Genomic DNA, 27,195 nt, shown 5'->3' with positions numbered 1-27,195 from the left:
CCATGATATATTTTTGATTGGCTAACCGTTACTATCCCGTTGTCATGTTCTCGCTTTGTTGAATGCACTGGAAAGGGCTGAGAATCTATCGCCCCTGGGCTAAGGTCATTCACAGAAGAGAGATATAAACAAACGTAATGGTTAATATTTTATATATTACACGGTATTGTACTTTTTAAACCACCATAACTTTCATGACCACAACTTTTTTTTTTATGAGTAATTATTATGTGTAAACAAACAAACAAAAATTTAACTTTTCACCACCGCAGGGCGGCGCACCATCGCCCTTTATTGACCAGCAGCCACTGACTATAGGCCTACCCCGTTCACTGCCCTGCCAGGAACCATTCTTTGCACCACTGACTTTTGTCACTCGGTCTTCATTACTGTAGGCCTATCTACAGACAATATTATTTTAATACTCTCCGAAGTGAAGACAGTTTTGGAAAGAAGAAAGCCTTTTCTAAGAGGTGGCTACACTTGCAGCCTCTCACCTTTTAGCACTTTTAAAAATAATGAAATAGCACATAGGGGTAGGGGGCTGCAAGGCTTTCATCTTTACAAAACTGACTTCGGTGAGTATCTGTAGATATGGTACTGCAGACCGAGTGACATAAGTCAATGTTTATGTAACAGTGCATGTTTATCATAGTTTTTAGCAGAGGCCCATAGACCTCCATTATAAAGGGGGTGCGCGCACAGAGGAAAAAGGAGCTGTAGCTTACTACTGCACAGATTGGTTAAATGTTGGTGTGTACCGATCGGTTTCATTGAGGACAAAGCAACATTTGAACTAAACTTGCTATGACAGCGGTGTTCCCCTTTTCATCAATCTGTCTTCATGAATCGCTAGTTGTGCTTACATAGAGCATAGGCCTGTTGTGGTTTTTCACATGCCTCTGTAATATGATCTTTAGAAACGTCCTTAGACACGAAATAGCTTCCGCACTTGCTCCAGCACGCATGCGCACAGCGTGCTGGAGCAACGATTGCGCGCTGTGCGCATGCGGGCTGGAGCAAGTGAGGAAGCTATTTCGTTTCGAAAGACGTTTCTAAAGATCATATTACAGAGGCATGTGAAAAACCACAACAGGCCTATGCTCTATGTAAGCACAACTAGCGATTCATGAAGACAGATTGATGAAAACAACCGTTTCGCGGCAGAAAATAGATTTTCAGAAACTGCATTCTAAGTGCCCCGACCACCGCCATTACATGGATATACTGGCTCGCGCTGGATTTTAAATTTCTTCTACATGCCTCTGAACTACACCAAAGTGATCTCGGTGAGTCAAACGTCTTATAATATGTCGTAAATAAGGTCCAGGTTGTCAAAAATGAGCATTGTCCTTTAAGTCTATTTCTGCAATAACTGCACTTATAGCTGTGTTTATTTTTCTAATGTTAACGTTACCACTCGTTGCTTCGGGAACCGCCATGTTTGTTTAGCGAGCGGCAGGGACACGAACCAATCAGGGGCTGCTTTCCACTGTGGGGCGGGACAGCAGTTAAAACGCAGTCCCTGATTGGCCCGGTATGGTCTGGATTTTGGCATAATCGCTTTGGAGGAGGCGAAGGCCAGACCGTTCTGCGTTAGTAAAACAGAATGTGAGCTCGCGAGAACGGGATGGTCGTACCAGGCTAGGAGATCTACGCTTCAGTAGTTGATGGAGTGTGTGAATGTGAATGAATGTGCTGTGAATGTGATGATGTTATATTGTTAATTGTTATATTGTTAATAGGTAAACTGTCTGTCTACATACCGGTAGGCCTCTTTGATTTGTTTTGTGGGATGACACAGGGCATATTTTTTGGTTTGTGCAATGTTTTTGCAATAAAAGTCCTGAAATTAATGGATTATGTCCATGAGAGTTTAATTTTAAGAAATAAAGGCCTGCCTCTAATATAGGCCTGCCTCCAATAAAGGCCTGGGGCTCTCTGCAGCTCAGTAAATAAAGGCCCCGCCCCCGGCCACTATTAGCGGGCTATTTGTGGATCTGCCCGTAATTCGTATCGCTCCAAAATCTTATCAGGTCCAGGAACATAGGTAGCCTAGTACCAAGTATGCATGTCATAGGGTGATTTGTTTTCGAGCTATGGTACAAACAACATGCCCATCCAGCCACCTACATACTGTACCCACTCACTCACTCACCCACCTATACACACACACACACACACACACAGACAGCGGTGAACCCTATCTGGAGCTCACATTCTGTTTCTCTCACAATAAAACTTTCTGGCGGCGTCAGGTTAGGGATTATTAACATTAACGGCTCTGATGGCAAATACTGGGGTGACCCGACAAAACGTATGTTGTTCTGCTACGTTTTCCAGGTTGAACGACACGTTTTCTCTGTTACCCAATCAGAAGAGTGTTCCAACACACCACCGTTTTACGTTTGCTACGTTCTGTCGGGGCTGAACTCAACCCTGGCTCTCACCCGTTCTGTTTCTCTCCTGGGGTCTGTCTAGCAAATACTAACGCTGGTTGCAAAAGTTACATTTTTTCTGATAAAGTTCCAAGAGGAAAATAACGCATGCACCCCAAAACCCAGCGTTTAATGCACAAATTTAGGTCTACAAGGGATGTGTTTCGAGACGCTGTTCCCTTGCTAGCTACCAACAATACTGCGTGGCTTTTTCTTAACCGAAAATGACGTGTTAGAAATAACAAATGCACTTTCAACTTACCAACTATACCAATTAGGACACTTTGTTCAAGTTTAGCTAGATATTGCAAACCCTTCTTGCAAAATAAGTAGACCTTGCATGGATGGGCTACAACTTCCGTGTCGTGTCCGTTTCTTAAATCTTATTGGCTCATATCAGATATGATGCAAATCGTACTCCAATTAACCCTCTCTTCGCTGGTTTGCGCCAGCGAGATTGGTGAAGCTATTTCTAACCAGTTTCTACCTGGTGATTGTGATAATTTACCAGAGGGTAGATATGTATTCTCAAACAAGACCAATTACAGTTATGCCTGCCCATAGACTATTTGGCTCGACAGAAGCACAATCTTTGGCAATAGCTCAGAATTCAAAAGGGCAAGATGCCCTGGCGTTTCATATACAAAGGAGAGGCACGCACGCACGCACGCACGCACGCACGCACGCACGCACGCACACACACACACACACACACACACACACACACACACACACACACCTCTATGGGTACTCACCCTCCTACAAACACATAATACACACCACTACAGTTCTGAGTCAATGTGTGTGTTTGGTTGCAGTGGGAGACCATGGCCTCTCTGCTCCCAGAGGTTCTATATGAGACCTGTCAGCAAGCTGCAGCTCCGTGTAAGGACTATCACCAGCTCACAGTGAGCCAGACAGAGGTAAGGACACACACATCTTGGGTCTAATCATGGACTTCTCCATCCATTTGTCTCTTTGCTATGCTTTGCTTTCCTAGGTATATGCCATTGGCAGGGATGGTTCTCCATCTAGCTGTTAGGGCTGGATATTTACAGTTACACAGTTTTTTCCCCCACTTGCTTAAACTCATTGCAGATTATAACGTAAGCCTGTTTTCTCAATTTTGAAGATATAGGTGAGATATGTCTTAGTTGTTCCTGCCATGGTGTCAGTTGTGTGGCGTGTCAGGTGGTTTTCAGGTCGTGGAGACTATCCTGCCCACGGCGACATGAGACCGCACAGCCTACTCAGAAACGGAAATCACACCAAGAGTTTCTTCAAGACACCCTGACACAAGGTCTGCTGAAACCACACTGTTGCTCTAAGTGGAAAGTTGGTTAAAGTGTGAATGTGAAACGTGATACTGTGCAGCACTAGAACTAGTTATTGTATCAAAAGGAGAGGAAATATGCTACTCTAGGTATTGACATTCTGTATTGAGATGTGCCATATCATGTTCAAGTGGGTAACAATAATTACAACACAAATAGACAAACATTGACACATAAAAAAACAAAACAGACTAACAACAAAAAAATACATAATATATATACTGTACATACATACATACATAGGCATACATACATACATACATACTGTACATACATACATACATACATACATACATACATACATACATAGGCCTACATACATACATACATACATACATACATACATACATACATACATATGTATCGAAGAAAAAACAACAGAACAATTTAACTGTCAAAGCCAGACCATAGACAAGCCTGGACATGTTCTGAATGACCACAGTTACACCCACTTGATTTGTTTGTCGGACTGCAATAACTGTTGTGGATTTACGGCGGCGAAACAGAAGAACTTGCCGTTAGAGACTCTGTTTTATTGTCAAACTACAAACAGACCAAGTTCCAAGTGCCTGCTGTATCAACTGAGCTCTCAGTGCATTATATCAAACATTTATAACATTTCAGGAATGACATTTCATTACCACCCGATTGGATACCAAGAGTTGGGCGATACAGGGTTACCAGGATGCATGAAAGATGACCTGTCATGACACGTCAGAGCGTCCCAGGACAGAGAGTGGTGTTTGCTAAAGTGTTTAGTACAAGCAAACACAACCACTCACTCTGCGCATGGGCCTTAATATGTTGCATGCTACATGATATGATGAAACTCTCCCAATACAGCAAGAAACGCTTCACAACCTCCTACAATAGAATAGAATAGAATAGAATAGAATTGAAGGCTTATTTTTGCCATATATAACCACTGCAGGTACATAGGAATTCTTGTTATCGCTTGTCCTTACAGTATCTTATCACCACTAATCAATTCCTCATTCCTGTTCCTAGATACACAACTAGATGTTGTAAGGGTCCCAATCTGGCAATTTACTATCTGTAGTCTAGCAGTCTATCAAAGTGACCTTCATCTATTTATTCCATCCAATCATGGATGACTGTGACTGTAATATAGGCGGTACAATTATTAAAAGTCAAGTGTACAGTTGTACTGAGTTAATTGTTATTGTCTATTTATTCTATAGGCAAGAGTCAATTGTTATTGTCTATAGTATAGGCAAGATGTTCAATGTGTTGGTTCAGTGTACAGAGTCCGTTGTTGTCTGTTGTGTAGGTGGTCAAAGTGATCAACCGATGAAGCGTTGGTCGGGGGGGGCGGGGGAGGCCTGTCCAAGGGTGATGCTGAAGTCAAGATCAAATCAAACTGCCAATTCTTATCATCCCGGTGTGTGTGTGTGTGTGTGTGTGTGTGTGTGTGTGTGTGTGTGTGTGTGTGTGTGAGTGAGTGTGTGTGTGTGTGTGTGTGTGTGTGTGTTTTTCAATCAGGTCATGTAAGGCAAGTGTTTGGCCCTCAAACCCTGGGGTATGTGATGGACCTTTGTCAACATCGCTATGACTACATCGTCCGACTTCCTGATTGGGCGCTCCTGAAAATCTTGTTCTTCCTGGATTGGGCAGAGATTAAAAGCATATCACAGACCTGCAAGAGGCTGCAACAAGTAACAATTAAACTGCCTATCATATCAATCTCTGAACATATTTACAAAGAACTGCAATAGCGATTTTGGAAATAAGTCTGAGACTTTATTGTGTTATCCTTGACAATGTTTTTTTTTAAGCTATGAGGTCTTCTGATTATATCTGCCCGGAGTTTATCCTCCATCCCGCGCCTGCCTTGAAGTCCTGGTTAAGAGCGTTTCTCTCTTCCTGCTTGTGCCAACTCAAGATCCCCAAAATCTGGAGAACAGCCCTAGTTGTCGTGATCCCTAAGCCGAACAAGCCTGAAGGTGACCCCAAGAGTTACCGCCCCATCTCTCTGTTACTGTATGTATCCCCTTCAAGATCCTCGAGCGTCTCATCTACGCCCGCGTCGAACCAATCATCGACCCGCTGCTCCCACAGGAGCAGGCCGGGTTCTGACGCGGGAGATTGACCATAGATCAAGTCACTTTGATGACTCAAGACATCGAGGACAGCTTTTCGACTAAAGAGAAGGCCGGAGCCGTCTTTATAGACCTGATGGCTGCCTACGACATCGTATGGCACCACGGTCTCACCTGCAAGCTGCTCCGCCTGCTGCCGGAAAGGCACATGGTCAGCATGATCATGGAGCTTGTCCGAAACAGCAACTTCACCCTCACCACCGGTAGCGGACAGCGAAGCAGGTTGCGACGCCTTAAGAACGGCGTCCCCCAGGGATCTGTCCTGGCCCCCCTCCTTTATAACATCTACACCTACGATCTGCCGATCACAGTCTCCAGGAAGTACGCCTACACAGACAACCTTGCGCTGGTGTACTCAGCTGGAGACTGGCAGGCCGTGGAGGAGCCAGGACATGCAGACACTAGCGGCATACCTCGGGAAATGGAGATTGAAGCTCAGCGAGGCAAAGACGGTGTCGGTGACCTTCCACCTTAACAACAAGGAAGCCAAACCTGAGCTCCGAGTGCACATCGATGGAACACTCCTGCCATGCAGCGCCGAACCAACCTATCTCGGCGTGACATTGCACAGGTCGCTCATGTTCCGCCGACACCTCGAGTCACTGTGTACGGCAGCCCTAGCCCTGGTCTACTTGACCAGTGAATATTGCGCACCGGTGTGGTGTCGCAGCGCTCGCACCCGCCTCATCGACCCGCCTATCAACGAAGCCTCGCGCATCGTGACAGGATGCCTGCGTCCCACTCATGTGAACAACCTTCCCATCCTTGCAGGCATCCAGCCCGCTGGCCTCCGCCGCACAGGAACCACAGCACGTCTCGCTTGCCGGGTCGTGGAGCCTAACCACCTGCTGCACGAGAGGCTTACTGCAACAGCCGTCAACAACGTCTCAAGTTGAGACACGCTTTTGTGCCTGCCGCATGGGATCTCCTGCAGCAATGCAGAGATCTTAACATCAGTGAGGCAGGATGGGCGGACTACACCTGGCGTGTGGAGTGGGAGGCGAACACCTCCAGACTCCGTGATTTCATCCCGGCTGCCGGTCCTTCCCCTCCCAAGGCTTAATTGCCTCCGGACCGGTGTTGGATGTTTCCGCTTCATCGTTGCACAGATGGGGCTTGGCATCCTGTGCACCGTGCGAGTGTGGCACCGAGGAACAAACCGCAGACCACGTCATCCAGGACTGTCCGATATATCGGACACCCAACGGAATGCGTGGCCTGGCGGTTGTGGATGAGGAAACGGTGACATGGCTCCTGGAGGTGTGCCTGGATATACTGTATAGCCCGGGTGACCCCCTCACCTAGGGGTGGTAAAAGGATAGCCCCTCGGCCCCGAGCCTGGCAGGAGAGGACAACTACACCAAACGACGGTCTTCATTTTCTGTGGTCTTCATTTTTCTGTGGTCTTCATTTTTCTGTTGTCAAACAAACTAAACTAAATAATATTTTCAACAAGCAAAGAACAGAATGATCAGATTTATTCACTTCCCTCCCTCAGTATTCTTCTCTTTGTCTCCCCCCCAGCTGTGTTGCAGTGACGGTTTCTGGGCGCGGGGGTCCGAGGCGGGGGCCAGGTTCGGGCGATTTTGGAAATAAGTCTGAGACTTTATTGTGTTATCCTTGACAATGTTTTTTTTTAAGCTATGAGGTCTTCTGATTATATCTGCCCGGAGTTTATCCTCCATCCCGCGCCTGCCTTGAAGTCCTGGTTAAGAGCGTTTCTCTCTTCCTGCTTGTGCCAACTCAAGATCCCCAAAATCTGGAGAACAGCCCTAGTTGTCGTGATCCCTAAGCCGAACAAGCCTGAAGGTGACCCCAAGAGTTACCGCCCCATCTCTCTGTTACTGTATGTATCCCCTTCAAGATCCTCGAGCGTCTCATCTACGCCCGCGTCGAACCAATCATCGACCCGCTGCTCCCACAGGAGCAGGCCGGGTTCTGACGCGGGAGATTGACCATAGATCAAGTCACTTTGATGACTCAAGACATCGAGGACAGCTTTTCGACTAAAGAGAAGGCCGGAGCCGTCTTTATAGACCTGATGGCTGCCTACGACATCGTATGGCACCGCGGTCTCACCTGCAAGCTGCTCCGCCTGCTGCCGGACAGGCACATGGTCAGCATGATCATGGAGCTTGTCCGAAACAGCAACTTCACCCTCACCACTGGTAGCGGACAGCGAAGCAGGTTGCGACGCCTTAAGAACGGCGTCCCCCAGGGATCTGTCCTGGCCCCCCTCCTTTATAACATCTAGACCTACGATCTGCCGATCACAGTCTCCAGGAAGTATGCCTACACAGACAACCTTGCGCTGGTGTACTCAGCTGGAGACTGGCAGGCCGTGGAGGAGCCAGGACATGCAGACACTAGCGGCATACCTCGGGAAATGGAGATTGAAGCTCAGCGAGGCAAAGACGGTGTCGGTGACCTTCCACCTTAACAACAAGGAAGCCAAACCTGAGCTCCGAGTGCACATCGATGGAACACTCCTGCCATGCAGCGCCGAACCAACCTATCTCGGCGTGACATTGCACAGGTCGCTCATGTTCCGCCGACACCTCGAGTCACTGTGTACGGCAGCCCTAGCCCTGGTCTACTTGACCAGTGAATATTGCGCACCGGTGTGGTGTCGCAGCGCTCGCACCCGCCTCATCGACCCGCCTATCAACAAAGCCTCGCGCATCGTGACAGGATGCCTGCGTCCCACTCATGTGAACAACCTTCCCATCCTTGCAGGCATCCAGCCCGCTGGCCTCCGCCGCACAGGAACCACAGCACGTCTCGCTTGCCGGGTCGTGGAGCCTAACCACCTGCTGCACGAGAGGCTTACTGCAACAGCCGTCAACAACGTCTCAAGTTGAGACACGCTTTTGTGCCTGCCGCATGGGATCTCCTGCAGCAATGCAGAGATCTTAACATCAGTGAGGCAGGATGGGCGGACTACACCTGGCGTGTGGAGTGGGAGGCGAACACCTCCAGACTCCGTGATTTCATCCCGGCTGCCGGTCCTTCCCCTCCCAAGGCTTAATTGCCTCCGGACCGGTGTTGGATGTTTCCGCTTCATCGTTGCACAGATGGGGCTTGGCATCCTGTGCACCGTGCGAGTGTGGCACCGAGGAACAAACCGCAGACCACGTCATCCAGGACTGTCCGATATATCGGACACCCAACGGAATGCGTGGCCTGGCGGTTGTGGATGAGGAAACGGTGACATGGCTCCTGGAGGTGTGCCTGGATATACTGTATAGCCCGGGTGACCCCCTCACCTAGGGGTGGTAAAAGGATAGCCCCGAGCCTGGCAGGAGAGGACAACTACACCAAACGACGGTCTTCATTTTCTGTGGTCTTCATTTTTCTGTGGTCTTCATTTTTCTGTTGTCAAACAAACTAAACTAAATAATATTTTCAACAAGCAAAGAACAGAATGATCAGATTTATTCACTTCCCTCCCTCAGTATTCTTCTCTTTGTCTCCCCCCCAGCTGTGTTGCAGTGACGGTTTCTGGGCGCGGGGGTCCGAGGCGGGGGCCAGGTTCGGGCGGAGCGCAGCCACCATGGAGGGCGTGAGTCCCGCTCTGCAGCGCAGACTGGTGGTCTTCCACAGGAAGCAGGTCCTCTCCCGCATGGCCCGCCAGACACAGGGGAGGAAGACCTCAGTCTGGGCAGTGGGAAGACCTCAGTCTGGGCAGGGGGAAGACCCCTGAGGAAAACCTCTCTCTGTGGAGAGAGCGACACAACATGGGCATGAACACAAACATACACGTTCACGTCATGTGAAATAAAATAGAATACAATATAGTCATCAGTATGAACACAAACAAAAACATGAGGACACCTGAAATAAAAGAGAATTGCTGGCAGGATGCTCAGTAATACATGTGTGTCAAAGCAAAATGTTGATCATTAGAACTTTTTTTTTTTTCATAGTAGAACGGCCAACCTCAGAAAGGCATATTAATTTTGAATTGTAAAGGCGTCTTGGAGGTGTTACTTGTAAATGGCCAGCAGGTGGTGCTGTTTTGCAGAGATGTATTTGAATCCCCCATGATTGTCCTCATGCACCAGCGGTGCTCTTTCTGGGACCCACACTGCTTGTTTTGAGATCACCTTGTCGAGCTGCTCAATCACTCTCTGATGATATTTCCCATATTATCTCATCTCCTGACACGACATAACAACCCCACCACTCACAGACCTGTAATGATTAGCCTGATACATAAGCTACTATACCTAATGCATATGACTGGCTATGTGTGTTCTATTTTCTGCTTGATAGTACAAAAATACAATGCACCACAAAGTGTTTGATTGTACATGAATATGATGATGATCTGAACTTTTCTTTTAATATCATAAAGTCTACTCTTATAAGCCGAATGTGTGGGTTTATTTAGACAGGGTATGTAAAAGGAAATCAACATAAACTGACATGTGAGTAGATCATATTTTCCATCTTGTCTAAGTGCTCGTCTCTCCCTGACCACAAGGGGCTAATGACTTAGCAAAGTGGGCTTCCTGTAGGAAGTTAATCATGTTAAACAGAGTTGTACTTTGCTGTAATTAAGTTTCCTTCCCAACAAACACACACTCCCTGTCTCCCTCTCTCTCCCTCTCCCTCTCTCTCTCCCTCTCCCTCTCTCTCTCTCCCTCTCTCTCTCTCTCTCTCTCTCTCCCTCTCCCTCTCTCTCCCTCAATCTCACTTACACACACCCTCACTGGGGGATATTGAGTATTGATGGGCCACAGCCACATGCACCAGCAGAGCGATCGTCTGGGTAGAGTCCATGACAGAGTTGTTGTATCCGGTCCGTTGCCATGGCAACGGGGCTCCATAATATCCGTAATAAGGAAATGGAGTGACGTGATTAAGCATGTAGAAATAACCTCGCTCAGAGGGATGTGATTAAGCATGTGGAGATGACCTGTGAGAACAGACGGCAACCAGGTCATAGAAACAGTGGAACACACAGGCAGGAACCCCTTAGCTTGAGGTGATGTCCGACCATATTCCTTTGATCTCAAGACAAGAGATGGGGCTTGACTGCACTGAATGAAAAGCTTACTGGCCGTTCTCTCTCTCTCTCCCTCTCTCTCTCTCTCTCTCTCTCTCTCTCTCTCTCTCTTTCCTCTCTATCATTTTGCATTTTTCAGTGTCAGTGCTTTATTGGCATCACATGGAATGACTTCAAATATTACCACCAAACACCTATAAACAATACATCACAATGAGACACTGATGGAAGAATACAAACCAACAACAACAGCACATATCAGCAGTGTGTCCAGTGTGTCAGAGTGAGCCCAGTCTGCCTGTGATGGTCTATCTCTGTGCCCAGTCTGTCAGAGTGAGCAGACTGCCCAGTCTTGCTGTGACGGCCTGTCTCTATGGCCAGGCTGAGTCCTCTGGGTCTGCACATGGTCAATGTCCTCCTCGGCTTCTGATCAGCACAGTGGTCAGGTGGTCTGCCCTGTGTACTGTCTGTTCACATCCATCCATCCTTAATAATAATAATAATAATAATTACTGGACCTCGAAGGTCGTTTATTAGCCACATGGCAATTACACACACACACACACACACTCACGGGTGAGCACAACAACAAACACATGCATTCGTGGTTGCCAGTGGAATATGTCCTCAGCATTTCTCCAGTTGGGGAGTAGGGTGTGTGTGTGGGGGGGGGGGGGCCTGGCCTGTTTGGTTGAGTGTGGGAGCACATCAGCATGGAACACGTCAGCATGGAAACGGCTTAATGACTCCGTCGTTTTCATTTGAATGCGGGTGAGCAGCAGACAGGCTGGGTGCTCCTGTGAGCTTCTAGTAATGTGGTTGTCTTCTTTCATGAAAGCAAACAGTGTAAATGAGGGTGTTTTCGACAAACAGAACAACTGAACAAGTTCAACTGCCACCTATAGTCCAAACCAGGGGTGAATGGTAAATGGACTGAACTTCTACAGTGCTTTTATCCAGAGTGCTTTAAAATGGCCTCTCATTCACCCATTCACATACCAATGGTGGCAGCTGTCATGCAAGGCGCTAGCCTGCTCATTGGGAGCAGTTTGGTGTTCAGTGTCTTGCCCAAGGACACTTCGACATGTGGACAGGAGGAGTCGGGATTCGAACCGCCGACCCTGCGGTCAGTGGACGACCCGCTCTACTGTACCTCCCGAGCTGCAGACTGACAAGTCTGCTGTGAGAGAAACTGAGAGAATGGCTACTTCTTCATCTCTGCATGGCCTTTAAAACATTCAAAATATCTCCATTTTTAATGACGGGAACATGTAGACTTCCACGGTATCGCAGCTCAGGTTCAACCGTCCTGAATAAGAGCATGGCCCTCTCTCAACACGATGTGTGTGTGTATGTGTGTGTGCACGTACGGTATGTGTCACTGTGTATCTCCTGTGTGTCTGCCTGATTCTCTATGAGACCGCTGTTGAATGTTTTTAAAGTTTGTCAAGAAGAGATAAATAATGTTCAACGATCAATTATGCATTTGTATTCTATTCTATTCTTGGCCCAGATGATAGGACCCTGCAGGCGCTTTCTACCAGGAAGATATATTTGACGGGGCTGACAGGACAGTGATCTTCCCAGGAGTGGCCTGCCCATTCAGAAATGTGTGCAACAGATAGGTAAGAATCTCGGACACTCTGGCCTGCTGGAGTCTGGACCGGTTCAGCACCAGGGCCCTCGGGTACCCCTGGAAAACAGCCTCTCTTCCCAACCGCTTCTCATGAAAGCAGGAAAAAGTATGAAAAGTCTGTTAACTTGTGTCATTACTGCAGAATGAGAGAGAAAACAAAGAAATACAAACACAACACACATACCTCCATCCCAATTCAAAATGCCATGATGCGCGAAGCTTTGGTCTTGAGCATCGCAGATATGGCTAAACATGGTTGGAACTGGACGACATGCCTTGCAGGAATTGAACTGTAACTTTGTTCAGCCGAAAGCTGCCTTCGACATATCTCATGAGAAACGTTCGACATATCTCATGAGAAACATTCGACATATGTCATGAGTGTCATAATATAACCTTACGAAATTTTCAAACTATGAAGCCTATGAGGGCTCACTCAACAAACCAAAATCAAAGTATTGATACTTCATCAATACCAGATTCAGAACCTTGGACAGCGCCTAGCAACTGAACTCTTTCTCTCTCTCTCTCTCTCTCTCTCTCTCACACACACACACACTCTCTCTCTCTCCCTCTCTCTCCCTTAATCTCACTTACACACACCCTCACTGGGGGATATTGAGTATTGATGGGCCACAGCCACATGCACTAAGAGAGCGATCGGGGGTTATTGTATCTGATCCGTTGCCATGGGGACGGGACTCCATGTCTGCCCGTAATAAGGAAATGGAGTGATGTGATTAAGCATGTAGAAATAACCTCGCTCGGAGGGATGTGATTAAGCATGTGGAGATGACCTCAGACAGCAACCAGGTCATAGAAACAGTGGAACACACAGGCTGGAACCTTCCATTCCCTTCCATCAGATGAGAGACTAGCAAAAGCTTTGTCGCTGACATAGGCCCTAATCTCTATATTTAATGTATAGCGTACCCCCCCACACACACACACACGCGCGAACACACACGCACGCACATGCACACACACACACACACACACACATACACACACATACACATACACACACACACACACACACACACACACACACACACAAAAACACACACACACAAAAACACACACACACACAAACACACACACTCACTCCAGTCTCTCCCTTTGCCTGATGGAGGGCTTCTGTCCTGGTTTAGAACCGGCGGAGGCGGGAGGGCGAGCCTCACCGCAGGCTATACCCAGCCCGGTGATGACGGCGTCTCGTGCCTCTTTTACAGAATTTGTTAAAGGGGGAAGGTCTAGTTTGCCGGTGACGGAGTGGGAACCACGTGTCTACGTAATGGAAAGCCGATCGTTTGGTTCGACTCCTCCTCCCACCCCCTTCTCCGGCGCAGGGGCAGACTAGGGGACCACGCGCACACACACATCTCCACCGGATGCGTTACACTTTTGGGAGAAAAGACATAGTCAGCTTCTTTCCATCAACAAGACGAGAAAGGAGAGGAGAGAGAAGAGCTAGAAATAAGAAAAAACAACACCAGGGACCCAGCCAGCAAGGACCCCCCTGACTGAGGAACATGGATTATTGAGAACCCCGGGTTTTTATTATTAAATATTAAACATATTATTTAAAGGCACAGGGAGAAACGAATTGGGATTTGGCCCCTGCCGTGATTTACAGTAAGAGCGTGCTGAACCGGAGTGACGACGCTGTTTGGATCGGGGTTTTCGTCTCCGGTATGCGCTGTTTGGTGGAAGCCACCGCTGCAGTGTTCCTTATAGAAATGCCTCATCTGCCGGCTTCTTAACGGACAGACCCGAACCCACCCCGCAGCCCCTCTCCCCACGGAACCGAACGAAGTAATATGCGATGGTTTTTTGTCCAGAAACCCCCTGCGTTTCGCCGTCTTCACGCTAGCACCGCGTGCCTGTCTGCTGCACCGCTCCCCCCGTGCGGCAGATGCGATCTAAAGAGCGTGTTTGGGCTTCTGACGCGCCGGCCAGGCGGCAGCAGCAGCAGTGCTGAGGAGCGGGCGGAGATATCGGCAACCGTTTGCTTCATCCTGAGGCACAGCGACGCATTCCTGAAACCAAACGCCAACTCAGAAGAACCGGGGATCCTCCTGGTCTGTTCTATGGTGCAGCTAGTCGGGCCGAGTCGCCGAACGGAGCCAAACGAGACCGGGCTGTTATGCAAGCGAGGGGAGCGGGTCCCCATGAGGGTGTCTAGGCTGCTGGAGCGCTCTTCGACCAAATCCATGAGGTTTCTTTGGAACATTTTCAGCAAAGGATCGCATATGCTGCAGTGTCTTTGTGGCAAGAGTCTCAAGAAAACCAAGAACCCAACTGGTGAGTTGAGAGAGAGTGCGAGTGAGAGACCCCTGTGTGTGCGTGTGTGTGTATGTGTGCGTGCGTGCATGAATGCGCGCGCGCGTCTCTTTATTTGTGTTCTTTTGCACTGTTCGGTTCTAGTTTGTGGTCGCTGGAGTGTTGGATCCGCAATCGCTGTTGTGCAGCAAGTGAGCGCACGAGGAGGAGGGGGGGGGGGGCATAAGTTATTCGCACTGATCCATCCATCGCTGCTGCTGTTGTGTGTTTGTGTGTGTGTGTGCGCGTGTGTGTGTGTTGTGTTTATGTGTGTGTTGAGAGAGAGAAAGAGAGACAGGGGGAGATAAAGAAAGAGAGAAAGGCACTGCAGAAAATCAGAATATAGCCGAAAGCGCGTTTCTAACCTTTTGCAATATGCAGGTATTTGCCTTACTTATATCTTAACTTTTTAGGGAGACCTTATTTTTGGAAGTAAAGCTCGTATTATTGCGGATTTCACCCTTTGTATACAGGCCTTCCCACTCCCTCCGCCGTCACCAGGCTGTGTTTCAGCTGCTGGCGCTGCTCGGGTTCGTATCACTGCAGTAAAACACTTCTGCAACACTTCTCTCTCCGACTGACACTCGTCTGCGTCTGCGGCCTCAAAGGCTTGGTTACCTTTCCGACATACGTCTCAACCCAATAACAGGGCGGTTAGCCTGGTGATTCCTCCAAGCAAATGCAACAGTCTTATAGAGATTATAGCGCCGTAGAACCAGTCCTATTCAGACTGCTCGTCTCGTGTGAACCAATGTATCGCTCTGCGCTTCAGAATCGTAGCCCAAACACAGTTTAAAGGCGTTTCTTTTTAGAGTTATTGAGGACTGTGAGATGCGTCTCCACTCGAAGCAGGCCTGATGGATTGGAACATTGCAAGCCTCCCAGATCTAAAACAGGTGATGTGTCGGATTCTCGGATAGCAGGCGGACATGCAGAGACCCCCCCCCCCATCTCCTCGGCTGCTTGTCTCTCACTGCGGTGTAGTAGATCACAACTACTTTAAGCCACGCTGACACCGCGAGATTGACATGTGGCTCAGACACCGCTCCAATTTACCGACCGACCGTTGAACAGCCGTTGGAGGCGGACTACACTTGTTCGGCTGCGTAAAAACAGTGTCCAGAATATTCTGACTATATTTTCCCGTGACGCATTTAAACGCAGGGTCCGGGGAGTGTGTGTTGTGGAAATAGCGGGTAGCAGTGAGTTTGGGAGTATACCCATGGCCATTGCAGTTAAATCCAAGACCCCTCTCCCTGGCAGACAGCTCATACACTGCAGCGGCTCTCACTGTCAACTTTCACAAGTCATGGACTGCAAGATCATGTGCCATAATTTTGGTACAGTTTTAAGAGACAGAGGGAGGAGGGGGGGGGGGGGTAGAAAGAGAGAGAAAGCCGTATTGATAGAGGTGAGGTCTGAGTATGCTATCCCTAACCAATGCCTGCTTGGGCAACACATGCCTACCAATCACACATCAGAATCAACAGTTTGATGTCTGTGCTATGCTGGGCACATGAGTGCTTCTGGATAGAGCCAAATAGCTTTTCACTGCCGCTGTCCATGGTGCTGAACCGGTCCAGTAGGACCCTAGTGGTGTTGCGTGGACAGTGCAACCTTCATCGAAGGTTTGAAATACTCTACACAAACACACACACGCACACACACATGCACACACACACACACACATACGCATGCACACACACACACACACATACGCACGCACACACACATGCACACAGACACACATGCACACACAGACACATATGCACGCACATACACACACACACATACACATGCATGCACCACCAACCACCCATACATACCACCCACCACCCACACACAAACGTCCACACCCGCAATCACACACAAGCACATGCACGCACGGACATACACACATACACACACACACACACGTCCACAGGGACTGAATTAGTTATTGACTGCCCCTGTAGCTATCCATGACCAGCTTGAGGTCAGAGGGGGAGACCAAAGTTCAGCAATATCTTACCAGATGCATATACATTAATCATGTTTTCACATCAAGGTATAATGAATAAAATACTGTACAATACCAGATCTGGCATTGGGGGGGGGGGGGGGGTGCATATTTGTGTTGCTTCTGTTACTTTGGATGGAAAATCTGGAACTCATTTGCATATTGGCTCAATAAATACGATCAATTTCAGGTCAGGGGAACTGCCGAGAGGGTTAGCTATATGGAGGACTGATATCTGCCGCTCCAGTGTGTGTGTGTTTATATGTGTCTATAGAGAATCTTGTGGGACTGCCAACAGGTGAATTAGCCTTTAGAGTTGCACAACAGAGGTGCATGCAGAGGTGAACCATGAACCATGAGCCATGAACCATTAAACATCGTTCCTCTTGTAAGAACGAAACGAATGAAACAGAATACAGCCGTCTTGTGCAAATCGACTCACAGTCAGTTTAGGCTACACTGTAACACATTTCAGAAACAGGGCAGTTAAACCCGTACTCCTGTTAACAGGGCAGTTAAACCCATACTCCTGTTGGGAATCAAACCCATCAACTTGTGGCCAGCTACTGTACCATGCAGGAAGAGGTAGAGTGTGATTCTACAGTACCTGGATACACTGTGTCAGTGTAGAGGCCCTATAGTAATATTCAGCTGCCAGCTGCAGAATATGGACCGAGAGCCAAGGAGGAGGTGGAAGAGGAGGAGGAGTTTTGCTGACTTGACAGTTAAGCCTCTTCCCTCTGAATGGCACTATTAGTGTAAGTCCTATGGGAACATTTACTGCTGAGGTTGACATATGTGCGTGTGTGTGTGTGTTGGTGTGCACGCATGTGTTGGTAGGTGTGGTAAGTAATCAATAGTAGTAAGTAGTAACCTTCCTTTTCTCTTCCTCTCTCTCCCTTTCTGTCTTTGCTCTGCTTTTTTGCTTTCATTCTGTCTCTTCCTGTTACCTGTATTTTGTCTTTCATTCTTTTTTCCACCATCTCTCTCTCTCTCTCTCTCCCTTTCTCTCTCTGTCTGTCCTTGCTTTTGTCTGTGAGTCCCTGCCCAGGGGCAGACCTGTTTCTCCCGACACCCTGCTCTCCTTGTGCTCTGGCGGCCTGCTGATGTCATAGATGTGCGCCAAACACAGTCCCTCCGCCTGCTCTGTTTTATGAGCTCACAACAACGACTTCATCATTGGCTGCACACGTGGCTGACTCTGATTGATGACATCACATCACATAGGGCTTTTGTCTGCTGTTTAACTGATTCTGTCTGGTGATGATGTCAAACAAACGTTTGTCTATTTGAGCATAATTGGGATTTACTGTAATTTGATGACATGGCGATCAGCATATATCTGATCGTTACCTCACAAAACAAGGTTTTAGCCTGATGTGCTAGCTGACTATTTTCACTGTCATGGCTGTGTGCACACTGCAGATATTTATGTAGCGGATAAGTTACCCAGAGCGGATTTTGTGTTGAAAAAGAGATGCGGCTCTCGCGAAGTGTATTTCGTTTCCATAACAACATTCTTGACTCTACCCAAGTTCGATACATCGTACCTTATGTTTTATCTTGTAACCAACCGTTACATTATTTACTTGCACGTTATATTTAGTGTGCAGGGCGGACAGTGCTGCTGAATTTGGAAGCTGATTTCCGACGGAAGGGTTTGCGGCTGTGTGATCGGTTCCCGGTCACTGTTAGTGGTACCCAGCAGCCATCAGTCATCGTTAAAAGGAAAAAAGATGATATTACTTAATGCCTCATCTCCTATGCAGCCATGACCCAGATAAAAGCTTTCACTCTTCCTTTACTTACAGTGTACCTCACGCCACACACACACACACACTCAACACACACACACATCTCCCTCACCTTATGCCTTCTTCCTTTAGCCACAGTCCCGTGATGGTGTTGATGTTTTATTGAAGCCCTCAGGCCTGCCTGCCCCACATCACCGGCACCCGCATGCAAAACCAGGAACAAGATCATAAATCAGGAACAAGATCATAAATCAGGAACAAGCTCCTAAACTAGGAACAAGATCCTACAGGTTGACAGTCATAGCGATAGAAATTAAATGCTAAATACAAGAGTCACTCTTCCGTGTTTTATAGTATTATCATTTGCACCGATGACATCTCTTCATGATCCTCTCGCACCACGTTCGTGAACAAAAGAGACATCATATGACAACCTGGTCAGGTAAACATGTACCCATGTGGTATTTGAATAGTCCAAATTGCTACATGTTCTTCCTTGACCACCTGTTGTCCTCCAAAACAACCTGGATGAACGAAACAAGTTCCCTGTCAACGCTCCGTGTGCAGAGTTTTGCCCTGCGGGCATCTGTGGTTCAGGAGGTAGAGCGGCTACAGCAGGTGGTTCGAATCCAGCACCTCCCCGTCCACATGTTGAAGTGTCCTTGAGCAAAGACACCAAACCCTGAATTGCTGGCGCCTTGCATGACAGCTGCAGATGGCTCCCATAACACCAGTTTCTGGGCTGGAAGCTCACGGCGTCTGTAGTAGTGCCCAGCCAGCCTCATTCTCTTTGCTGCTATCTTCTCACTCACCCTTGGCCTCTCTCCGTACAGATCTTCAATACTGACGTGCGCGTTATGAATTATGTCCAGTGCTGCACGTAGCATTATGGTGTAGCATCCGTCCAGCGACCTCTGCAGGGAGTGGCTCAGGGTCCAGCCCTCACAGCCATACGGGAGAACGGCCTCCATGGTAGCGTCAAAGAAGTGGAGCTCGGTTTCTCCTCTGCTGAGACTCTAACCAAGCCCCCCCCCCCCCCCCCTCCCCCCATAAGTACTAACAAACCAGCTGAATCCCACAACCCCCAGTGCTCCACCCTAGTAACTACTGGACTCTCCTGGATTTTCCATTGTCTGGCACTGTGTGTGTGTGTGTGTGTGTGTGCAAGTGTGAGTGTGTGTAAGTGTGTGATAAGTGTCTAGAACTATCATATCAGGTCTCTCTGCTGTCTGAGTGAGTGAGTGAGTGTGAAGTGAGTCCAGGTGTAGAGCAGCCAGGTGCAGACATATCTGTCTTCAAAGGCCAGTCAGAAGTGTGGAGGCAGACAGACCCTTGAGCTCAGACAGAACATTTCCTCTCTGGATTGAATCAAGAGACTGGTGGCTACACTTCTCTCTCTCTTTTACTCTTTCTCTCTCTCTCTCTCTCTGTCTCTCTCTATCTCTCACTGTCTCTCTCTTTCTCCATCCCTCTCGCTGTCTCTGTCTCTCTCTCTCGCTGAAGCATACCAATCTCAAACTCTGGCTTGATGTCAGTGTGACACAATGTCTATATTAATCACCCCTGGGGTGTGTGTGTGTGTGTGTGTCGGGGGCGTGTTGGATGCCTAGTGGTTTAAGGCAGGTCCATGGGGTGTATGTGGGTAGACCATGTGTTAACTGGGGCTGTGTTTCTGCCTTCGTCTCATGGATTTAGAGACGGTTCTGAGAGTGGTAGAGAGAAAGATAAACGCTGCTCTGAGCAGAAGCAATCCAGGTAATATTGTAGGTGTGTCTGTGTTTGTGTACTGTATGTGTGTGCGTGTTCGTGTGTGTGATACAGTACAGTTTGTGGGAGTGTGTGAAAGGTACATCGAGCATTGCAATCATTCACTTGCATTGCAATCATTCACTTGCATTGCAATCATTCACTTGTTCTGCTGCTTGTCCTTGGACTGTCTCTGTGCTGTAAGCTTCGTGTGAAGATAATGTTTTGGTTCAGTTGTTAGTTAAAGTAGTTAGTTAAAGTAGTTAAAGTAAAGCGTTGTGTTTTCGTGTCTACAAGCAGAGCAATATGGAACATCCAGACACGTCCACTGTAACGCTGGGGCTTGTCGTCATTATGGAAATTATGGTGCCAAGGTTCCAACTTTCAGCATGCTCAAAGTGGGAGAGAGAAGTGGAACTACCACACACACACACACACACACACAGACACACACATAGTCAGCAGTGTATGATAAGGCAGGCGTCAGACTCAAGCCTCTGTCTTGAGGGTTCTATCTGAAGTGGTGTGTGTGTGTGTGTGTGTGTGTGTGTGTGTGTGTGTGTGTGTGTGTGTGTGTGTGTGCGTGCGCATGTGCATGTATGTGTGTTTTTGAGTTGTGTTTGTGTTATAGAGTTTGGTTGGTGAGGTGGTATAGAGATGAAGGCAGAGGAGCCTGGCCAGAGTTCCAGCAGGCCATGGCTGGACCGGACTGGACCGGACTAGATGAAACAGCAATGTCTACCTCAATGACAGCCACCGCTCAGATACATACGGTCAAAGCAGAATGAGAATTGTAAACATTGAGTCATTTCCGGGAAATATTGTTCACTGCTTTGTTGTTAATTCAACATCACAGACATGGCAGTTGCTTGCGTTTGAACGGGTTACTGTGAAATGTTGGTATCGCTTGAATGTGTATTTGGCATTCAGATATGTTTGCAATGGATTATTTGTTTTGTGTTTTTGTTTTTTACTGGTAAATGTGGAGAAAATGCCATATGTGCTATCACTTTGCAACTACCACCAAAATGTAGTGAGCAGAAACTTCCATAATATTATGCTTTGAGCTGACAGGAATTATGAAGTCCATAGGTAAGTTTCCATTACCACTAGAAATGCGCAAAACCTGAATATCGCAATGAAAACCGGTAATGGAAACACCTACATTTCGAAAAACCTCGAAGTGTCGATAAAAAGTTTTTACGCTCTCATGAGGTGGTTTTTCAGACGTGTCGATATAGAAGTATATCGCAAAAGTGTAATGGAAATACTTTTTTTGCATTTAGGCCACACGTCACCGGACATGACATAAGAGAAGAAGAGGATTTTAGAGATTTTACACGAGTCCAGTCGCAGTAAATCCCTGATCGTGTCGACATTTTCGCAATGAATTATTAATAACAACATATAATATTGTTCCTGAAACACCTAACTTTCTAGCGACACTAGGCTTTTTTTGTTTCTACAAAAATATATAAAGTTAAAGTTAAAGAGTAGTAAAGGGAAAATGCATGTTTAGCCCTGTTTTAAGGTTATTTATGATCATATACAATGGTTCAGATCAAAACGTTGACAAAACTAGCACTTTTGAGAAAGTCTGATAATTGCTCTACCACCGTTTTGTTCATACAATGGATGTGGGTGGGCACCTTGAAAAATCATTCCAAAAACATGTTAAACTCTCAATTTCAAAGACAAGAAACTCACCGAGGTGTTAGTTGGCATTCTGACATATAATTCTCCATAAAGTAAGATTCTAGTTCATCTGGAAAGGCCTTTTTTAAATATTAAGCATATAACTATTTAGTCGCAGCACATACGTGTGTAAACTTCCGCTTGAACTGATTCCGATCTCGTGCAATGCCTTAAAGTAGTTCCGCTTCCTGAATCCCCTCTGCGGATTGATCTACACATTTACAACGGTCGCTTCAATACAAATCAATGGATTCCATAAAATGATCAATAAAACCCTACAGGATTCATACTTTGCGGAGAATTTGATGTCAGAACACCAACCGACACCAATTACCCCCTCGGTGAGCTTCTTGTCTTTGAAATCGAGAGTTTAACATGTTTTTGAAAGATTTTTCAAGATGCCCACCCACATCTATTGTATGACTTAAACGGTGGTAGAGCAATTATCAGACTTTCTCAAAAGTGCTAGTTTTGATCTGAACCATTTTACAGTATATGATCATAAGTAACATTAAAACAGGGCTAAACATGCATTTTCCCTTTACTACTCCTTTAACAGATTCATGAACACTTCCTTATCCATGCTATGTCATAGAAAATGTCCCAAATGTCCGCCAGCCGCTATTTACCATTGGAGCAACAGGTAGAACACCCGTCTCGAGACAGGTAGGACACCTATCTCGGGACCGGTTTGTTTACTTCCTGGTTGCGCTTTGCGTGAATTGTGTGGCGTCGCAAGACTAGACTACGGGAATTACGGCTCTTGCGCAAAACATCTTTCAATTGAAACATTTGCAAGTCGCAATTGTACTTTGTCAAAACTTTATTTTGTGAAAAAGTATAATGGAAATGCACCTCATCACTCTGTTTTTCTCAAAAACTGTAAAACCTATCAAACCCTACTCCACCCAAATTTTGGTCAATTGACACCTCACTTGCTACACTACATCTTCAGACTCTCCTCCACAAATGATCTTCATAGATTTTTGAAATATCAAAAATTGAGCCCACAGCGCATCAGTACTGTATGCAGCTACTGCAAATACTCAATAAATCTCTATATTCATGACAAAATGACAACATTTTCATGACGTGGTAGATGTAGTCTGAAAAATGTATCTCAAAAACTGTATTTTTGACAGTATCTTGTCTGTCCTCATGTTTGCCTGTCCCCTCAAACTACTGCTGTTCATACAGGAAACCAGGCCAGGTCCAGCCTGGCTTATGTGCGTGGCTAGCTTGTTTCTGTTCAGGACTGGTAGGACGGAAGCTAGTCATGCCACTGAAATAGCTGTGAATTGAAATGACATGAAATAATGTCTGATAAATTAAGATAGGTCTTGTCGCCTGGACACATCCACATGCTTCCAATGCTAATCCAGCACAATAAGAGTGGGATAGCCAGTTAGCTCATGAGCTCACAACAACTAGCAGCAGCTTCCATAACATTAATGGTAGCGGTCAGTGGCTAAAGCAGTTACACTGATGATTCCTGTAACATTAGCTATTTTGCTGCAATTGGTTCAGCTTCTTTTTCTGGACAAAGGTAAGGGATAAAAAGATTGGAGTGAAAGGATGAACGTGTGGAGGTTTGGGGTATATAGTCCTATAAAGTTCATCCCCACTGGGGCCTTGAACCCCGGTCTCCCGGGTGGGAGTCCTATGCTCTCACCACTACTCTACTTGTGCAATGTAGATCAGCAGGCTGGTTTTGGTGTTCTTCTTCCAGTCCCTAGTGTGGGTTGGGGTTAGAGTAAGAGTTGGGGTTAGAATAAGGGTTGGGGTTGGGACAGGATGGGTTAGGGTTAGGGTTAGACCTATAAGGCAAGGGGTAAAGGTCGGAGTGAAAGGAAGAACATGTGGAGGTTTTGGGTATAGTCCCATAAAATCATCACCACCGGGGCCTTGAACCCCGATCTCCCGCGTGGGACTCCATTGCTTTCGCCGCTACTCTACTTGTGCAGTGGAGATCAGTGGGTTGTCCTTCTTTATTTTGGTGTGCTGGGACTACTGCCTCTTGTGGTGCCAACAGAGAAATGCAGGTCAACATTCAACAGAGGGAGGGAGGGAGTGATAACCGGACAAATGCTATCCTAGGTGCGCTGGCTTACAGCCACGCACAAAAACACACTACCCACAATCCTATAGTGCAACAGCAAAGTCTCCACCAATCAGAGACGTTGTTGTTGGCAACCCTGCCCCAATAGCGGACACTAGGGCTGCGTTCCAAATCGCATACTTCTACTTCTTACTACCAGTACCTACTACAGCTGCCCTTAGAAAGTACATACTTTGCAAGCAGTAGGCATCCAATTGGGACATACTACCTTGTCATGACATTGCGCCATGAAATTTGCCCACATCCGTCGCTGTCCATAACGCGACATTCGTCTACAGCTGTCACGACTCGCACATTTCCGCTGCGCACAGGATTGTGGGTCAGAATAGCCAGAAACTGGCTTGCATACTGCAAAATACGACCGGATGTAGTAGGACATCCTGGTATTTTTGCCATACTCCATGTGGCATACTATGTATTGGGACATACTACATCCTGTTTTGGCATACTATATAGTAGGGTTCGGAATGCAGCCTAGGACTACAACTGGCTAAATTGACTCTCATTGAGAGGACACCTGTGCCACTCATTGTTTGATTGGTTAATCTGTGTATATATAGCCTACATGTAGCTCCCCTCCTGTTCTTTGTCTGTTCATTATTTGCTGTAGCTGTGAGTTGTCCCTAGTGTTTCCTGTGCCATATTGCAAGTTTGTAAGCTTTTTCTTTTGTTCTCCACTTATTGAGTGTGAAACATATTTGTTTTATTGTTCTGTTATTGTACTCCCAGGCTTCTTCTAGCCTGGTTTTTCCAGCTTTTGGTGAGGGGACGTGGCTGATTGCTGATTGGAGGCAGGTGTGGACAATCAGCCGAGGTAGTCATTCAGCTCTCTAATGGCGCGTTCCATGCAACCCGTAACTCGTGTTTTTCCGACCTTCTACACGTGAAAATGCACTGGAATGGCAGTCAAACCTGTAACTTCCCACCCGTGAACTCATACCAGATCGATGTACTCCCAGTTGCGCTCTCTGACGTCACACAGCCCTCTAAGCAAGATGGCAGCCCCCATGGGTATGGCGACAAAGATAACTTTAGGGCAACGTAAAGTAAATTAGTACGTTGTAATCAAAATAATACAAACGATTATGCACTACAATCTGCTCTTTGTATGTAATGATGCCCAAATATGTTGACAAGAGATAGCTAGTGCTAGCTAGCTAACATCCAGGTAAACCTGAACGTGACCATGCAAACGGCGAAAGGTCGATGATGTCAATAAATAAAATGTAACATACGATTTCTTAGCATAGCGAAATTAGGCATACAATGTTTAGCTTGCCAGCTCTGACAATGTGCCAAATCTCAAGCTTTTACCATATCGGCTTGTTTACATTTATCCAGAATGCCGCGCATTCAGACAGTTTGCCTGGAACGCTATGAAGTCGTGAGTCGTGACTTGAAGTCGTAACTTACGGACTCAAAATCCTATCTGGAACGCGGCATAACCCACAGCCTGTGGGATTCTGGGAGCTGTAGTCCCACAGCTAACGGCCACTTTGTGGCACAGGTGGCCATTTTGGGCTGCAAAGGCTCCGGGTTGCCATAATTCTATCAAAATCCAATCACGTTTTCACGTAAAACAAAATGTGTGCTTGCGTACAGTAGTTTGACTGAACCAATTTCAACCAATAATATGACATCCACCCCCAGCAACACACAGCTAAGATTCATTATTTGGCTAGTTAGCAATAGCATGGCATGTTGTCTTTGGGTGTTCGCATGACATTAGTCATTTAGCTGACACTTTTATCCAAATTGACTTACAATAATTGCATTTAACATAGGAAGTTAGTGTACTACTATTCACCAGGGGCCGTATGTATCAAGCTGCTCAGAGTAAAAAAAAAAATTCTCAAGTGTATCTTAAGAACTGGTGACTTTTACTTCTACACTCAAATTTAAGAATAAACGTGACTTATAAAATTTCTTGTGACTTAAGAATACTCTAACCTGTCAGGTATTTACGGTTGCGATCACACCAGAAAGTCTGAACCAAGGACCAGACCAAATGAGTGAAGTTGCAACATTGTTGCAGTTTTTTTGGGTCTGGTTCACGTTCACAAGGTCATTTGTGTAATCGAACCAACACATGTAAACAAATATCACGCGGCTGTACAGGTTGCTCATCTATTGTCTAGAAAAATTACGAGGGAAAATCTATCATTAACCGCATGTCAGTCTCCTATATTGGAATCCATTTACCCTGCACCAACAAACAACATGTCCACAGCAAATCAGAATTTTCTATAGCGTCCATAGTGATACACTAATAGCCAAATATTTGCGCTACTCACCAAGTACCATAATTATGTCAGCATTGTAATCCAAATACGATATAACGCCCCTTTCGATTGATAGGATGACAATTCTATCTGTCCTGGGATGTGCGTAAAGAAGGCCATAGGCTATTGATTTCGAGAAAGTGCCCTCCCCAAACAACTGTAACGTGGATGGTTAATTGTGTTTTTGAAGAGCGATTGTACGGATTAGGAACTTTGAATCAATCTATCTATCAATTGATCTATCAGTCAGTTTTAGCACCGTTTCTTGTGATATGTTACCAACTGGCACCATTATGCACAGTGCAGTGCGCGTAACTTGGAGAACACGCCCTGTCTGTGTCCAGATGCTGCGCCAGTGCAAAATTAAATCTCACATTTTGATTGTGGTTCAGTGTCTCTATTTCACAAAGTTTATGCACTGATGTATTACATTGTAAAGGATTACTCAAGACATCTGTCAAATGTCATCACGTAGGCCTAATCGACCAGAGCTGTAGGGTAACCATAGTTGTACTCTAGTTATCCTTGCATTGTCAGTCAAAATATTGCGAATGTCTACATATTGTTATTTAATCTCTTCAATCTTGAACTTGTTATAAAATTATTATCACATGAAAGTGATTTACAATACAGATGTCTACCATTAATCAAATAATTAATCAGAAATGATATGAACGTTTTCTTGGCAGGAGCCTATGGGTCAATCCACGTCCCAGCAGTTGGTCCTACGGATAGTCCG

The 27,195-nt window shown here is 46.5% G+C and overlaps 2 protein-coding genes across 2 annotated transcripts in view; both read left to right on the top strand.

Annotated features, from left to right (window-relative positions):
- Window positions 1-3,261: 3,261 nt before the first annotated feature.
- On the top strand, window positions 3,262-9,595 carry LOC311315783 (F-box only protein 36-like; the record flags this gene model as incomplete). The annotated part of the gene is made up of 4 exons (XM_084446482.1): window positions 3,262-3,361; window positions 3,630-3,738; window positions 5,276-5,448; window positions 9,374-9,595. Exons 1-4 carry the CDS (start codon window positions 3,266-3,268, stop codon window positions 9,593-9,595), a joined length of 600 nt encoding a protein of 199 aa, XP_084302608.1. The 5' UTR covers window positions 3,262-3,265.
- Window positions 9,596-14,629: 5,034 nt separating this feature from the next.
- The window catches only part of LOC311315936 (fibroblast growth factor 14-like), a gene marked incomplete at both ends in the record, with an annotated part of 74,091 nt that continues 61,525 nt past the window's right edge, over window positions 14,630-27,195 (top strand). The window contains one exon of the mRNA XM_084446660.1: window positions 14,630-14,843. Coding sequence (XP_084302786.1) covers window positions 14,630-14,843 — 214 coding nt within the window. The remainder of the gene's footprint in view (window positions 14,844-27,195) is intronic.

The sequence above is a fragment of the Borostomias antarcticus genome (assembly GCF_949987555.1).
Source record: "Borostomias antarcticus genome assembly, chromosome: 12".
Taxonomy (NCBI): Eukaryota; Metazoa; Chordata; class Actinopteri; order Stomiiformes; family Stomiidae; genus Borostomias; species Borostomias antarcticus.
This window is presented reverse-complemented; position numbering and strand designations above follow the sequence as displayed.